Source organism: Mesoplodon mirus (assembly GCF_964341445.2).
Source record: "Mesoplodon mirus genome assembly, chromosome: 6".
Lineage (NCBI taxonomy): Eukaryota > Metazoa > Chordata > Mammalia > Artiodactyla > Ziphiidae > Mesoplodon > Mesoplodon mirus.
In genome coordinates this window covers 87,435,747-87,452,269 of record NC_138982.1, presented here as the reverse complement: position 1 = coordinate 87,452,269, position 16,523 = coordinate 87,435,747, and the positions used below count along the sequence as shown (strand labels likewise).

The 16,523-nt window shown below is 39.6% G+C and overlaps 1 protein-coding gene across 5 annotated transcripts in view; it reads left to right on the top strand.

The window, feature by feature from the left end:
• The window catches only part of SIDT1 (SID1 transmembrane family member 1), a gene marked incomplete at its 5' end in the record, with an annotated part of 86,426 nt that overhangs the window by 13,799 nt on the left and 56,104 nt on the right, over positions 1-16,523 (top strand). For all 5 annotated transcript variants that reach the window (XM_082624796.1, XM_082624795.1, XM_082624793.1 and 2 more), the window contains 2 exons: positions 10,520-10,641; positions 11,654-11,824. In XM_082624796.1, coding sequence (XP_082480922.1) covers positions 10,520-10,641; positions 11,654-11,824 — 293 coding nt within the window. The remainder of the gene's footprint in view (positions 1-10,519; positions 10,642-11,653; positions 11,825-16,523) is intronic.

Genomic DNA, 16,523 nt, shown 5'->3' with positions numbered 1-16,523 from the left:
ACTGTTTTCCCATGTTTTATTGGAATTGAAATGTTTAAAATAAAATTTAAATCATAAGCCAAAAGAGGAAAGAGTATATAAATGTATTTCTGTCCAGATTATTGTTGGCATAATGAAATTGGTGAGATGAGGTCTGTAAAGCATGATTCTTAGGAAAGTGCTCTGAATTGTATTCATTTTGTAATGTTGAGAATCTAAAAGAATAGGGAATAAATAGCTCCCCAAGGGGTAAACTGCTCTTTTCGATGAGATGAATGAGCTGTTCCAGGAAAGGTGGAAGCCAAGCTGTGAAAGTAAATTAATATACTACATGAGATGGACTTCATAACCTTCTCCTCTGCCAGGGCAGTTGGGTTTATAAATGTGTCTCCACACGTGGAAAAAAAATAGTCAATAACTGATTGATTGGTGAATGCATGGGAGTGGAGAAGCACTGCCCCAACCCAGAGCCCGGGTGGGACAGCTCTGCCTTCTGCTCTGCCTGGTGCTCGGCAGGTCACAAAACACAGGTCACCCATAGTCTAGGGAGGTGGATAGTTTGGGTGTTACTGTTCCCATTCTACAGCCGAGGAAACTGAGAATGTCCAAAGTCACCCAGATAGTAGATGTAGTGCCAGAAATAAAATCCAGTTGTATGTAGCTTTCTGCCTATAGCATAAGTTTACAGAAGATGGTTTCCCAAGGCTACATCAGGCAGAGGGAATTTTAAACAGTCTCATCAATAACTACAGGAATTACTTTAAAGCTTATCTTAAAAAAAAAAAAAGTATAACCTGTGATTAAAGCAGCTCAGTTCCCTGCAGTAGTTATAAAACTTGTGGGATGAAATGCTTCAATTTACTAAGGACTTTCCAGCCTCTAATAAGAAAAGGATTCAGAACTGCAAGGCCACTTCACTCCGGGGGAAGCTGTTTTCATACAACAGTCACATAATGGACTCTCCCAGCAAGCCTTCCTTCATTCAGCATGAAGGCTCTTGCAGGTGGGTACAAGTTGGAGATAAGCTGCTGGTCAGGGAAAGGTACAGATCTGTACCTGATGGCTTTATTCCTTAAAATTCTACAGATCTAATATTATAGGTTGATTTATGTCCCCACCTCCAAAATATATGTTGAACTTCTTACCTCTGGGACCTGTAAATATGACCTTATTTGGAAGTAGGATCTTTGCAGATGTAATCAGATTAAGATGAGGTTATTAAGGTGGGCCCTAATCCAAACGTGACTGAAATTCTTATAAGAATAGGGAAATTTGGGCTTCCCTGGTGGCGCGTGGTTGAGAGTCCGCCTGCCGATGCAGGGGACACGGGTTTGTACCCCGGTCTGGGAAGATCCCACATGCCGCGGAGCAGCTGGGCCCGTGAGCCATGGCAGTTGAGCCTGAGCGTCTGGAGCCTGTGCTCTGCAACGGGAGAGGCCACAACAGGAGAGCCCCGCGTACCGCAAAAAAAAGAAAAAAAAGAAAAAAAAAAAGAATAGGGAAATTGGACACAGACATGCACAGAGAATAGGACAGAATGTGAAACAGACACACAGAGAGAATACCGTGATGACAGAGGCATGAGTTGCAGTGATGCAGCTGCAAACCAAGGAACCTCAAGGATTGATCATCACCACCAGAAGCAGCAAGAGGCAAGAAAGGATTCTACCCAGAGTCTCAGAAGGAGCGTCTCCTCGCTGATATCTTAATTTCAGACTTCTAGTCTCTGGAACTGTGAGAGAATACATTTCTGTTGTTTTAAGAACCCAGTTTGTGACACTTTCTTACAGCAGCCCTAGGAAACTCACACACCTAATAACACGGAATCTAGGCTGGCACATTACTGTCCAGTGCAGTACTAGCTTCATCTTCATATTTCTTTTCCAGGAAGAGCAATGGAGAAATGAGTCATGTTAATCAGACCAAAGACAATGTAAAGTTTTCCAGCTGGCTGCACATGTGCAAGGTGGGTGGGGAGGTAGGCAGGCTATAATCGGTGAAGTTAGTACAAGCAGGTCAAGCACTAATAGGGACAGACTATATGAGAGTATGTTTTGGAGACTGTTTGCCACTTCCTTGAATAGCAAAGAACCTGTACAAGGAAGCTTCTGGCAGTCCAGTGGTTAGGACTCGGCACTTTCACTGCCGTGGCCCAGGTTCAATCCCTGGTCGGGGAACTAATACCCTGCAAGCCACGTGGCCAAAAACAAAAACAAAAACAAAGAACCTGTATAAAATGTATAAAATGAGGGTTTTGCTCAGAAGTGGGCAAACACAAACGCCAGCACATCACGGCTTCTTGATGATGATGATGATGATGGTGATGAAATATTTCAGACATATAAACAGGTATAGAAAATAATATAACACCAGTGTACCCTCAACTCAGCTTAGGAAACAAGAAGACGATTATAATTCCCTACTTACCTCCACCCATCCTCCTCCTTCATCCCCCAAAGTAACCATTTTAGGGAGACAGTTCTTCATAGGTCTCTTGATTTCTGCACATCTTACAGGAAGGCAATGACTGAAATTTTTCTACACTGTTCTTTCAAGGACATTTGTATAGTGAACACCTCAGAAAACAGAGATGGTGTCCCTATCTGGGGAAAGTTCAGGCAGGCTTTCTGCCCATGTTGTGACCAGACAAATAATGTACTTGCTTCTAACCCAGGAGTCTGGGTCTTCTATCAATATCTAAGAAACTGTGGCAACTGGGGTTAAGTCTGAGATCCTTCCAAGTTTTTGAAAACAATTATCTTGAATTTGGTGTTTATTAATTCCATGTATATATATTTTACTAAAGCTAGGTAGAAAGATAGATATTATTTTACTAAAGATAGATAGAAAGATAGACAGATATTATTGTTTTGCTTGTTTACGACGTTTATGTAAATAGGATCATACAACCTGCTCTTTCTCTCAATTTATCTTCTTCAGAGTTATCCACCCTGATCCATAGTCTACTTCATTTCATTTCATTCTTATTCATGACTTTGTGTAAACTCAGGAGTGGAAATGCTGGGATGTAATGTGAAGTCGTCTTCAGCTTTAGTAGATATTGCCAGCTTGTTCTCTGAAATGGTTGTACCGAATAACATTCTCGTAGGCAATATGCAAGAGTTCCTATTTCTCTCCATCCTTGTAAATGTGGTATTGTCATACTTTTGAGTCTTTACCTTTCTGATGAGTGTAAAATATTCTCATCTTTTCACATGTTCTTTGGTCATTCTTCTCTTCAGTTGCTGTTTACATCCTTTACCCATTTTTCTATTGGGTTATTGTATTTTTCTCTGAGTTTTCAGGATTCTTTATACATTCACAATACTGATATTTTGTCTGTTATATATGTACTACTAACATCTCCTATACTGTGGCTTGTCTCTCCCTTCATTTATGGTGTTTATATAGCTTCTTGATGTCACAGTAGAAGTCTACATCCACAATGGTGTTCAGTGGAGTCAGGGATTCAAAATGGTGATGATAGCATGATCTGACCAAGCATTGTGTGGAGACTGGGTTGCAAGAAGCTTGGGTTCTAGTCATGATTCTTCCACAGCTGAGCATCCTTGGGGAAGTCATATCACCTCTACGTCTTGTGCTCCTCCTCTGTAAATGGAACCTTTGGACTAGATGATCTCTCTGAGTACCTTCCCAGATGCAAGGTCCTCTAACGCCACGAGTCAAGGTCATGTGCGCCAGGCAGGCAACAGCAGGACCTATGTGAACAATCCCAACTTCTCTATAACTTGGGAAGTAACCGACTAGCTTCTGTGTTTTTTACTCTGACTCTTCCACATGGGTAGCCACTTTGTCCTCTGGGGGCCCACAGCACCTGCTCACATTGCTACTATAATATCATCACATTATGCTTTTGATGATAACACCATCTCTCTCTCTGACTAGATGATGAGCTACTCAAGGACAGGGTTCCCTTTAGTATATCCTTAGCACCTCCCATAGCTCCTGACTCAGTGACTGTTTGAAGAATGATGGAGGGAGCATGGCAGGGTAGGAAAGAGGGAAGGAAGGAAGGGAGGGAGGAAGGAAGGACAGACAGAAGGACCAAAGAACCTAAACACCCCCAAAATACACACCCAGTGAACATAACAGGGTTATTAAAACAGTTACCAAATAACATTTGTATTTGTTTGTAAAAAAAAATTGCCTTATAACATTTGTAACATGAGGAAAAGGAACCATTAGCAAATACTATGGTGGCTATTTTACAAGTGGAATCAGTTTTTCAAGATCACACCAGAAAACAATGGTGTGCCTAATAATGGAAACCAGTAATCTCTGATTCTTAATCTGATATTCCAATAAAGCCTACAGTCTCATTATTTTAGCAAAACCAAACTAGATTTTGAATTAAACTCATTTTCACCCTCTTTCTGCAACAGAACTCTATTATTTGTAATTTTGAACTTTTCCCTACTGACATGTTCTAAAAGATTAAAAAGGGACTCTCTAAGCTTTAAGACCTTTTGTAATTGTGATCTATATAATATCAAAGATGGGAGTACTTAAATAATTCTTCCCTCATAGTTATAACGCAATTCCCTGCTTGTAGTAACATAGGAAGAGAACAAGATATATGTAATAAATGTGCTCTTGTTGTCATGACAACAGGAAGAAGCAACAGGAGGAAAAATCTTGGCTCTTAAGAGTAGTCTGGGGAGATTGGGATTGACATATATACACTAATAGGTATAAAATAGATAACTAATAAAACCTGCTGTATAAAAAAATAAATTAAATTAAATTAAAAAAAAACAGAAGTCTGTTACAGGGTATCAGGGTCCATTATGTATTGTCAATACCTTCATTTAGTTTTGGCTTTACATGGCTTACTTCACTGCTGCAAATGTAATCCAACTTTCTCAGTTGCATATTGGCCTCTAGAAAAGCAAAGCAACATTTGAAGAGGGCTCTTTATCCTTTCCCGGGGGTGGTGCATTATCTGCTCATCTTGAAAAACTGCCCAGTGTTTTCTATTTCCCACTCTAATTTTCTTTTGTAATTTATTATGCCAGTATCTCTGAGTTTTAATTACAATTAATTATAATTAGTAAGATCATTATTAAATAATAAAAAAAACTAAGTGGGTTGCAAGAGCCAGACCAGGAATAAAAGAGTGTGGAGATAAAGAGTGGAGTGCAGTAACAATCTGCCCTGCTCTGCTCGCAGCAGACCTCCTTCCTGCTGGCCCAGTTTCAGCCCCACCAGACACACTAGCTTCCAGACGTGCTAGTGACATTGGTGATCTCATGGTTGTGCATCTCATAATAATGGGAAGTTGGCAAGTTGCTGACAAGTGGGGCCATCTACTAGATGGTTTCTTTGAAACAGTACTTCCCAAAGTGTGGGCTCCAATCCACATGTATCAGAATCCCCTAGCATGCTGTTAAAAACACATTATTTTTAAGTTCTACTCCTCATCTGCTGAATCAGAAATGATGAGGGTGGGTTTGAGAGATTCAAATGCTAAAAAGCACACTAAAATTTGAGAATCACTGCCTTAGAGTGACGTGTAAAAAAAAAAAAAGTGGAGGGAAATCCCTTCTGGAACTAAGTACCTAAGAAGGAAGGAGAAGACTGCAGCCTAGGTAACGAAAAGGGAAGCAGACAAGCAAAAGATGAAGCTGGCCTAGTTCACAGCTTTCCTTAGGTTTTTACCTCAGTTCTGACTGCTATAGATTTAAACCAGACAAAAGTGTGCTCTAAACACATGTGCTGTAAGTTGGTGTTTGTGTTATGAACCTCAAAAGTGAGCCTCCTTCTAAGTTAATTCATTTTGCCAGCACCAGAGATGCCAAAGGTGAAGTTTTCAGCTTTGCAGAAGAGCCAGGCAGGTAAACTAAATGCTAGAATACTGAGAGGTCCATGTCCACAATGAGACACCACTTCACACCCACATAATTACAATCTAGAAGACAGACAATAATAAGTGCTGACAAGGATATGGAGAAATTTGAAACTTTTACATTGCTGGTAATGTAAATTGCTGTAATGTAAAATGATGCACCTCTTTGGAAAACATTTTGACAGTTCCTCAAAAAGTTAAACATAAGAGTTACCATGTCACCCAGCAATTCTCCTCCTAGGTATACACTCAAAAGAACTGAAAACACTGTAAAGCACAAGGAACTCTATTCAGTACTCTATAAAGACCCATATGGGAAAAGAATCTAAAAAAAAAAAGGAGTGGATATATGTATATGAATAACTGATTCACTTTGCTGTACACAACATTATAAATCAACTATACTCCAATAAAAATTTTTTAAAAAAAGAAAGAATTGAAAACACATGTTCACACAAGAACTTGTTTACAAATGTTTCATAGCAGCGTTATTTGTAATAGCCAAAACATAGAAACAACCAAAATTTCCATTAACTGAAGATTAAACAAATGTTGTATATTCATTCAATTAGAATATTATTGAGCAATAAACAGAAATGAAGTATTGACACATGCTACAACATGGAAGAACCTTGAAAACATTATGCTAAGTGAAATAAGCCAGACACAAGAGAGCATATATTACATTATTCCATGTATATGAAATATCCTATGTGAAATAGGCAAATCCATAGAGAAGTTAAATTAGTGGTTACCAGGCACTGGGGGAAGAAGGGAATGAGGAGTGACTGGTAATGGGTACAGGGCTTCTTTCTGGGGTGATGCAAATATTCTGGAATTAGGTAGTGGTAATGGGTGCACAGCTCTGTGAATATACTAAAAACTACTGAATTATACACTTTAAGAGTGAGTTGTGTGGTATGTTATCTATATCTCAATTTTTTTAAGTGACCAAGAAAAAAAGGAATAAATTTGACTGCATGAAAAAATGTTTTGTGGTTGTCTGTAGAAAAAGCTAACTTCTATTTTCTTCTACTCACCCAGTACTTCTGACCTCAGATTTATGGGTCTTCCACACACTAAGCAATTTTGTGTGGGTGGGTATCCTACAATTCAATCCAGTTCTGACACTGTCTACCTGATGTTTGCATCACATCTCATAGGTTAAGGCTCAGTCCCACAAGACTGCCTACCTCCCACTTCAGCTGCTGATCACACGTCCAGGCTGTTACCTATGCTCTGACCAAACAGCTATAAATCAGAGGTTCCCAAGACCCCCTCCTCAGGTTTGATTAATTTGCTAGAGCAGCTCACAGAACTCAGGAATACAGTTTATTTACTAGATTACTATAGTATTATAGTAGGATATAACTATAAAAGGATATAACTTAGGATGAGCAATATAGAAGAGGTGCATAGGGTAAAGTCCAAAAGTGTTCTGAGCACAGAAGCTTCTATCCCCATGGAGTTGGGTTGCTCCATCCTCCTGGTACATGGATGCATTCACCAACCTGGAAGTTCTCCAAACCTTGTATTTTAGGAATTTTTATGGAGGCTTCATCATTTGGGCATGATCAATTATTAACTCAATCTCCAGCCTCCTCCACTTCCTGGAGGATGGAGGTAGAACTGAAAGTTCCAGTCTTCTAATCATGGCTAGGTCTTTTGGGTGACCAGCCCCCATACTGAAGTTATCCAGGAGCCCACTAAGAGTCTCTTCATTAGAACAAAAGAGACTCCTGTCACCCAGAAAATTCCAGAGGATTTAGGAGCTCTGTCAGGAGTCAGGAATAAGACCAAATATTAGAACAAAATATACCACTAGTGCTCTTATCACTTAGAAAAATACAAGGGTTTTAGGAGCTCTATTCCAGGAACTGGGGGCAAAGGCCATATATATTTCTATTATTTCACAGTGGTATTAATATGCTGTATAGAGGTAATCAGAGGCCACATGCCCCCCCAAGAGAGGGACACCCACTTATTTGATGGGATGGGGACATATCAGGGAAGACATCCCCAAAAAAGGACTTTAGGGATGAGAAGGATATTGAAAGGCCAATCACTGGGGACAGAGCCCTTTTGAGAAACAGCAAGTAATTGGCCATGTGGGGGATTGGCAGGCAAAGAAACTAGAGAAGAAGGCAGTAATCAAGAAAAGCCCAGAGCAATTCAGATCAGTGGAGAAAAGATGGACTTGTTAATAGGTGGTGCTGGGACAACTGGAGAGCCATATAGAAAACAAAAAGATAAAATTAAAATCATTCCTCATACCATATGTTAGTATTAATCATGAAGGGATAGGCATTTAAGTATTAAAAATATGATACTAGAAGTATAAAGTACTAGAAGAAAATACAGGCCTCAGTAACCTGGAGTGGTGAAAACTTTCTTGAGTAATCCCAAATCCAAGGAAAAGATGGAGAAATGTATTTACTTGAATCTAGTCAAGCCTCTAGCTGTAACTGCCAGTTTACAGGAAACACAGGGGATAAAGGAACCTGTTCAATGACACCACAGGGTGCAGTCAGCAAAATCTAGTATGTGGGTGTTTCAGGTTTGTACTGCTGCTTTGTGAGCTGCTTTCTTTAACAAATAAATGCCCAAAGGCGGGGGGGGGGGTTACCTTTAGATTAAAAGAGATTCAAAACACATATCAACCAAATGCAATATGTGGATCTTGTTTGTACTCAAAATTTAAAAACTGAAAAAAGCACAATTTTTTAAACAAATGAAGAAATTCAAACAGTGTGTGGATATTGGGTGATTTTAAAGAACTATTATTAATTTTACTGAGTATGATAATGGTAATGTGTTATGTGAAAAAGAAGAGGCCTTATCCCTTAGAGGTATAGATTGAAATATTTACAGATGAAAAGGTATGATCTTTGGTATTTACTTTAAAATAAGCCAAAAAGGATGTGTGTGGAAATTGGAAGGTGTAAATGAAAGACAATGGTACAATTTTTAATAATTATTAAAGCTGGATAAGTACATGAGCATTCATTATTCTATTCTGTATTGTCATAAAAATACTATTGCCGTTTCTTTGGAGGAAAATCTGAAAATTCCCAGAGCCACTGAAGGCCTTTTCAGCAGGAGAATGCCAAGATGAAAGTGGCATCTGAGGGAGTATAGCCCTGGGGATAAGAAGACTAGATAAGGTGCTGTCAGGGAGGGTCACAGTGATAAAGGACTGGACTAGGATTGCCACTGGTGGGGGAGGGGAGGATCTGGGTGTGAACACTATGTAGAACTTGATGACCTATTGATGGAGAATGCTACAGAAGTAGGAATCAAGAGTGACTGGGCTCAGAATAATGGCTGTGTGGTGAGGCCATTCAATAAGCAAGGAAATTCAGAAGAAATGAAAGTTAGGGGTGAAGGAAGTGACAGGTGCCACTTCAGACAGGTTGAGTTTGAGGTGCCTGTGGAACATCCAGAGCTTAGGAAAGAGGTCTGCACTAGAGACAGGGTGTTGGCAATGATCAGCTGCAGCATAATTTCCATGGAAACATGTAGAGCACAGGCACAAGAAAACGCTCCCTTGGTGAGCAAGCACTTCTTATCTAATTATAAATTACTCTTGGACGGTTTTAACATTAAAAAGCTAAGTGTCTTAATCAAGAATGATATAAGATATCCAAATAGTAATAATCTATGATTCCCATGCTATTCTGCTGCCTCTCAGTTTCCATTTTGAACATGTCATAGATCTTCAGGGTTTCACTGCAAGCCTTTCTTGCTTCAATTCTTTCCCCTAATAAGGTGTTTTCAAGAGAACACTAGGGCTTAAATTCATTAGGGGAAAAAAAAATCTCATACAAGAGACCAACTTTTTCTTATTTTGCCTTTTTTCTATTGCCTATAGTATTATTAAAAAAAAAAAAAAACTGAAGGGAAACACCAAAACCATCTAGATCCAGGGGCACAATTCAATTTCCTGTCTTTTAAACAGCCATGATAGTGTTCAATCATTGGGGTGACACATGTATGCAGAAGTAGCCACGGATCTGCTGATATCAAAAAGCATTTAGTGTTGGGGATTGATCTATGCCTTGGAGCAGCGCAAAGAGAAGACTCTTCAGCCCCTATAGTATTTGTTGCTGGAGGAGCATCAGGCCATCTGCTAGACTTTAACACAATGTGGCAATAACATTTTGGTCTGAAGCCCAGAATGATTTTCCAAACCAAAATTAAAGTTTGTTAGCAACTGAGGCACTTGTAGGTTTTTTTTTTTAAGATATTTGTATATTTAGCATTTATATTCAGATAAGAAGAGAAGCACATCAGCATCTTTCTTTTTCTGTTTTGGCTCATTCTCCTAATCTTGTGTTGACTGCCCAATTCAAACTCCTCAGCCTGCCATTTGAAGCCTCCATAATTTGGCTTCACCCAAGACAACTTAAATCAAAAATTTGAGGGTTGGACCCAGGCATCAGTTTTTTTTTTCATCTTCCCTGGTGATTTCATTGTGCAATCAGTGTTGAAACTGACTATGGTTACAATCTGAATGAGGAGAAGACAGCTGGGATATTTGGAGTATCTATGGTCAGCAGCAAACGTATGAATTAAAGTTTTTCAGAGCTTCAGATGGCAGCTATGATGTAACATGTCTGTGCGTGTGCATGCGTGTGTGATTTGCATTTCCTCTCTCTCTGCCCTGGCTCGCAGGTGAACGCCGTGCGGGTGTATGTGAACAGCTCCTCCGAGAACCTCGACTACCCGGTCCTGGTCGTGGTTCGCCAGCAGAAAGAGGTGCTGTCCTGGCAGGTTCCTCTGCTCTTCCAAGGACTGTAAGTGGATCTTTCCCCGACAGCTTCATTACATTTGTTTTCTTTCAATGTGCTAGACCTTAATTGCTCTTTTCCCTAGTGAAAGGAGAAATCAGACGTGCAGAATGTTGACATATTACACATGCTAAGTGCAAACAGTTGTCGTGGTGCATGCGTTGACCGTTCAGCTCTGTTCAGTTTCTCTCCTCCTTGAGCTTCTGATAAGCACTCTGTCTAGATCTGTAGCACCCAGAAGAACGTTTAACATTTTAGTTCTACCCAGAATGTTCTGTTACTCTTGGTTGGTTAGTGGGTCATCCACCAAGGTCAGGGCTAGGTCCCACCATCAACTTCAATGAGTGACACCTCCCCCCATTCTTCATAATGTTCACCGAGTGTACTTTCTTTATCCCATAATATTTATTGAGCACTACTAAATGATAGATGCTGGGGATACAGCAGTGGAAGACAACAGCGAAATCCCTGCCTCGTGGAGTCTATATTTTTGCAGGGGAAGCTGTATAAGGCGCTAGAGCACTAACAAGAACAAACCAGAAGGCATGCAGACATGGGCACATAGTACAGTGTTAAATCATTTTTGGAGGTTAATACACGTGAGGATTGAAATACTGACTCTCTAATGCCCTGACTTGGACTCTGGGGCTTTCCTTATGTTCATTTAGCAAAAGCTTGAAGATTGGAAAAATGGAATCAACTGGTTGTTTTATCAGAAGAGTTTTCCCTTCAAAATCTGATAATTTTCCTGACTGAATTAGGAGGATGATTTGGTAATGAAGACACCTAAGTGAACTGCTCAGCACTCAGCAATCCTCATACCTGTGTTATAATGTCACACAATGTGTGCCAAACACAGTAGCTCTGAAATTACTATCAGTGGGTCCAGTATGAAATTTTAAATATAAGGACTTGGAAAGAAGTTCAGGGAGAAGTGAAACGAGACGTTCCTTTCCCTGCTCGTTCACTGAGTGTCTTTCTCCTTCTTGCTGGCTTTTCTCTCCACTGGCTGCTGCAGATACCAGAGGAGCTACAACTACCAGGAAGTGAGCCGCACCTTATGTCCCTCAGAAGCAACCAATGAAACAGGGCCTCTGGAGCAACTGATATTTGTAGATGTCGCATCCATGGCGCCCCTGGGTGCCCAGTACAGATTGCTGGTTACCAAGATCAAGCACTTCCAGCTGCAGTAAGCGGGATTCCTTGTGGCCTTTCTCTGTTCGCTTGTCTGCTCTTCCTGAGCTTGTTTGTGCACAGTCCAGCTTCCTTCCTCCCAGATCAGCACTCCAGAAGGAAATCATCCACTTGGCGTATTGTCTTAGCAACTTCTGAGCTCTCCTGTGCACAGCTGGGCAGCAGGGCTTAGTCTGTGTAAGGGGGAAGCAGAGCAGAGGGCGGTGCACCTGACAGGTGTATCTGTTCCCGGGCATCTGTGAGGGCCCCCTCCTGTCTGTCGTCCAAGCAAGTGTGCCATCCAAGCACTAGTGATGGGTACTTCTGTGTCACTCACCAGTGCCACTCTCCTGAAGGAAGTTTTGGTGTTGTTTTAAGGAAGATCTTAAGCTATTTTTCTTACCCTTATTACTATTTCAGTTTTCTCCTTCTGGTTAGGAATGTATACAGGTTGAAAATAATATGTTATGTGGCTTTGTGCGAAAACTTATGACTGTTTCCTCCTTCTCCTTGCTCTACCATCCTTTGAAACCAAATCAGTCGGGATACAGCATCTCGAATTGTTTATATTAGATATGGAGTATAATAAATTCAGTGGAGGGCATTGTCTCTAAGGGATCTATTCTCTCCCAGAAGTTAGTCACATAAAATATTGCATAAGTCTGTGTGCAAATGTGAACAGAAAGGCTAAGGTTATTCCTTAATAAGGCCAGAAACTTCGGGGAGTTTCCTGCCCTATCCTACTCTAAGTTCAAGTCTTCTCAAGGGTTCAAACCATTCCCCCCACCTCAGTGTTTTAAATAAAATTTTTAAAAATATGTCATTAAATCAGTCATACTAAAATTTTAATTTGTACTCATCAAAAGTTATCATTAAGAGAACAAAAAGACAAGCCATAGACTAGATAATATGCTTCCAACACTAACTAACAAAGGGCTCATATGCAGAATATATAAAGAACCCCCACAAATCAATAAGAAAACACGGGCAAGCTTTTGGCTGCTGTTCCCAGTATCACCCACCCTTCTGTGGCTCTGGCTTCTTCTGGGCAAGAATCTTGGAGCCTATGAGTCTGAGCACTGCTCAGAGTGGGGGCTGGCACCCAGGTGGGTGCAAGATTCAGACTCCGCTTCAGTGAAATAAATAGATTCTTTGGGGCAAAAATGAGGAGATCTCAGGAACAGAAATGATACTTAAGACTTTGACCTCTCACTAGAACTTTGGGACAGAGACAGAAGATCTCAGAAGGGGAATCAATGTTTATATTTACCCAATGAAAATAAATGACATATAAATAGACTCAAATATGCCAAGTAAAAGACTAAGAATGTCAAATGGGATTTAGAAAAAAAGAAAACTAAATATATGTTGCTTACAAGAGTACAATCTTTGAAAAGAATGTATAAATGTAAATAAAAGGATAGTAAAAGAAATACCATACTGATACTAAACAAAAGAAAGTTGATGTATTATATCACATTATACAAGATATTCCTTAATGCAAGGAACATTATTAGATATAGAGAGACATTCCATATTTCTAAAATAATCATTTACCAGGAAGACAAATTTAAATTCTAAATTTCTGTGTACCTAGTAATATCACTTCAAAATATACAAAGCAAAAACTGCAGAATGGGAAGAAGAAGTGTACAAATTCACAGTCTTTGTGGTAGCCTTCTCTATAGCTAATAAAATAACAACCCCCAAATTTTAAATGTATGTACAGGGTTCCCCCACTATGTGAAAGTAGAGTGTTCCTGTGAAACCTTTTATAAGCCAAATGATATTAAGCAAAGAAGCAATTACCTTAGGACACATCTTGCTAACAGATGCACAGAATAAATTGAGATGAAGCACAAAGGTTCCCAGACACAATTCACAGCTATGGTGGCTTGATGCTGAGATGCTGAGCGTAGTTCCAGGGAAGGCGGTGGCAGTGCCACTCTCACCGCTCAGGGTGCACACTGCAAAACAAACGCTGAACACTGTTTTCGCTTTTCATCTGTTTTCAGAAAAGCAAAAATCTTCGGATTTCTTCCAGTTAGTGAAAACAGATACTAAGGTAGCAAATTGGCATAAAGCGAATTTTCAAAAAGTGAAGGATAGCAGTATGCGGTACTTAGAACAAATATTGGCAAACCATGGCCCACAGACTAGCCAATGGTTTTTGTAAATAAAGTGTTATTGGAACATAGCCCTACCCATTCATTTACATATTGTCTCTGGCTGCTTTCTTACTACAGTGGCATAGGTGAGTAGTTGGGACAGAGAAATTATGGCCTGCAAGCCTAAAATATTTACTATCTGGCCCTTTTAGAAAAAGTTTGCCAACACCTGCTATAAAAGAGCCGATCAACATGAATAACAAACTTGAGCTAATTAATGTATTTTGAAAACTGCATCTCAAAATGATAGAATGCCTAACCTTTTGAAAATATACATATCCAAACTTCTGGGATGCAACTAAAGCACTGCTTACAGGAAAATGTAAAGCTTCAAATGTGTATGTCAGAAAAGACGAATGGCTGAAAATCAGTGTGTTAAGTACCCATTTTAAGAAGTTAGAAAAAGAACTGAAGCTTGTGTAAACTGCTTCTTTGTTGAAATTCTATGTATTTTATTTTATTTTATTTATCTTTTTGTGGAGTTGAATCCAGTCAATGTAACTCCTGAATGTACTTTTTTTTTTTTGGCATCTTTATTGGAGCATAATTGCTATACAATGGTTTTTGGCTGCATTGGGTCTTTGTTGCTGCACGTGGGCTTTCTCTAGTTGCGGTGAGCAGGGGCTACTCTTTGTTGAGGTGCGTGCAGTAGTTGCAGCACGCAGGCTCAGTAGTTGTGGCGCACGGGCTTAGTTGCTCTGCGGCATGGGGGATCTTCCCTGACCAGGGATCAGACCCATGTCCCCTGCATTGGCAGGTGGATTCTTAACCACTGTGCCACCAGGGAAGTCCAAATTCTGTGTATTTTAAAACATCATCGTCATTCTCTTGATTTCTATAGGTTTGTTATGATCCTCAAAATAAATTCTTGAATTAAATGCTTGAAAAAAAAATAAAAAAGTAAAAGAACTGAAAATAAAATTCAAAGAAAGTGGAAGTAAGTACTAAAATAAGAGCCCAAAACAATGAAATAGAGAACAAATTAACAATGGACAAAATCAACCAAACCACAGGTCAACTATTTAAAATGACTAGTATTGGGCTTCCCTGGGGGCGCAGTGGTTGAGAGTCCACCTGCCGATGCAGGGGACATGGGTCTGATCCCTGGTCAGGTAAGATCCCACATGCCGCGGAGCGGCTGGGCCCGTGAGCCATGGCCGTTGAGCCTGCGCGTCCGGAGCCTGTGCTCCGCAACGGGAGAGGCCACAACAGTGAGAGGCCCGCATACCGCAAAAAACAAACAAATAAACAAAAAAAAAACCCAATAAAATGACTAGTATTATTTTTATAATTGTCTTCTAAAAAATAAAAAAGACAGGCAAGCCCACTGGAAAAAAAATAGGCAAGAGACTTAAACAGACACTTCACCAAAGAAACTATACAAATGGTCCAAAAATATAACCTCATCAGCTGTCAGAAATGCAAATTAAAACCATAATGAGATTCCACTGCACCTACCAAACTGCTATACTTTGAAAGGACTGACAACGCAGTTCCACTCCTAGTTATATACTCAACTCCTAGATACATAATTGTGCTATTCATTTGCGGAATATCACACAACAATAAAAACAAACTATTTCTGTACCTAACCACATGAATAAATCTCACAAACAAAATGTTGAGCAAAAGAAGCCAGACAAAAGGAATACACACTGTTTGATTCCATTTATATAAAGTTTAAAAACAGGTGAAACTATTCTGTCATGTTGGAAGTTAGGACAGTGGTACCGTCAGGGAGAAAGAAGTAGTACATGGCTATGTTTACTTAGTGAGAATTCTTTCAGAATTCTTTATGTCTTGTTATCTATATGTTTGTTACACTTCAATAAAAAGATTAATGTTTAAAAAATAAGAATATTTAAAATATATACTTTTTTGCAGCTTATTTTTCTGATCAGAATGTTCTGCTCTATTAAAAAGCTCTCCTTAAATTTTCTAAGGTAGTTTATTCTGAAGTCTGTAGCTAGTGGAGTTGTGGATATGAATCAAATATTTATCTTGGTCCTCTCTACACCCCTTGACAGTGTATATCCATAGATACAGATGGACAGATAGATTAATGAATGGTCAGAAGGATGGTGAAGTAGTTACAGCATTTTTTTTCCAAGTCCCTCCATTAATTTTGGTGTAGAAAAAAGGGATGTGATAATTTCAAGAGCAAAGAACCAGCCCCCCCCCAAAAGGCAGAAAAAGATCAATTATATGAGTCTCTAGGAGGGAGGTTTGAGCATTATAGTATATATATTTTTAAGGTTCTCCAAGTGATTCTAATGTGCAGCAGAGTTGAGAACAACTACCTTTAAGCAATCTCTACATGTGGTGCTTGTGTTTAATTGTTTTAATAACTAAATTTCTTTGTGATATTAAACAGTATGGGAATTCGTACTCATAATTTGAAGGAGGTGGCAGTACATTACCCGAGCAGAGTGCATTTTGAACTTTACAGAAGCCCTGCATTTACTAATTGGTCTCTGTGTGTCGGACCTGTTGCTGTCACCTGGTAGTAGTGTACTTGAATTCTAGGGCTGGTATCTGTGAGGCTAA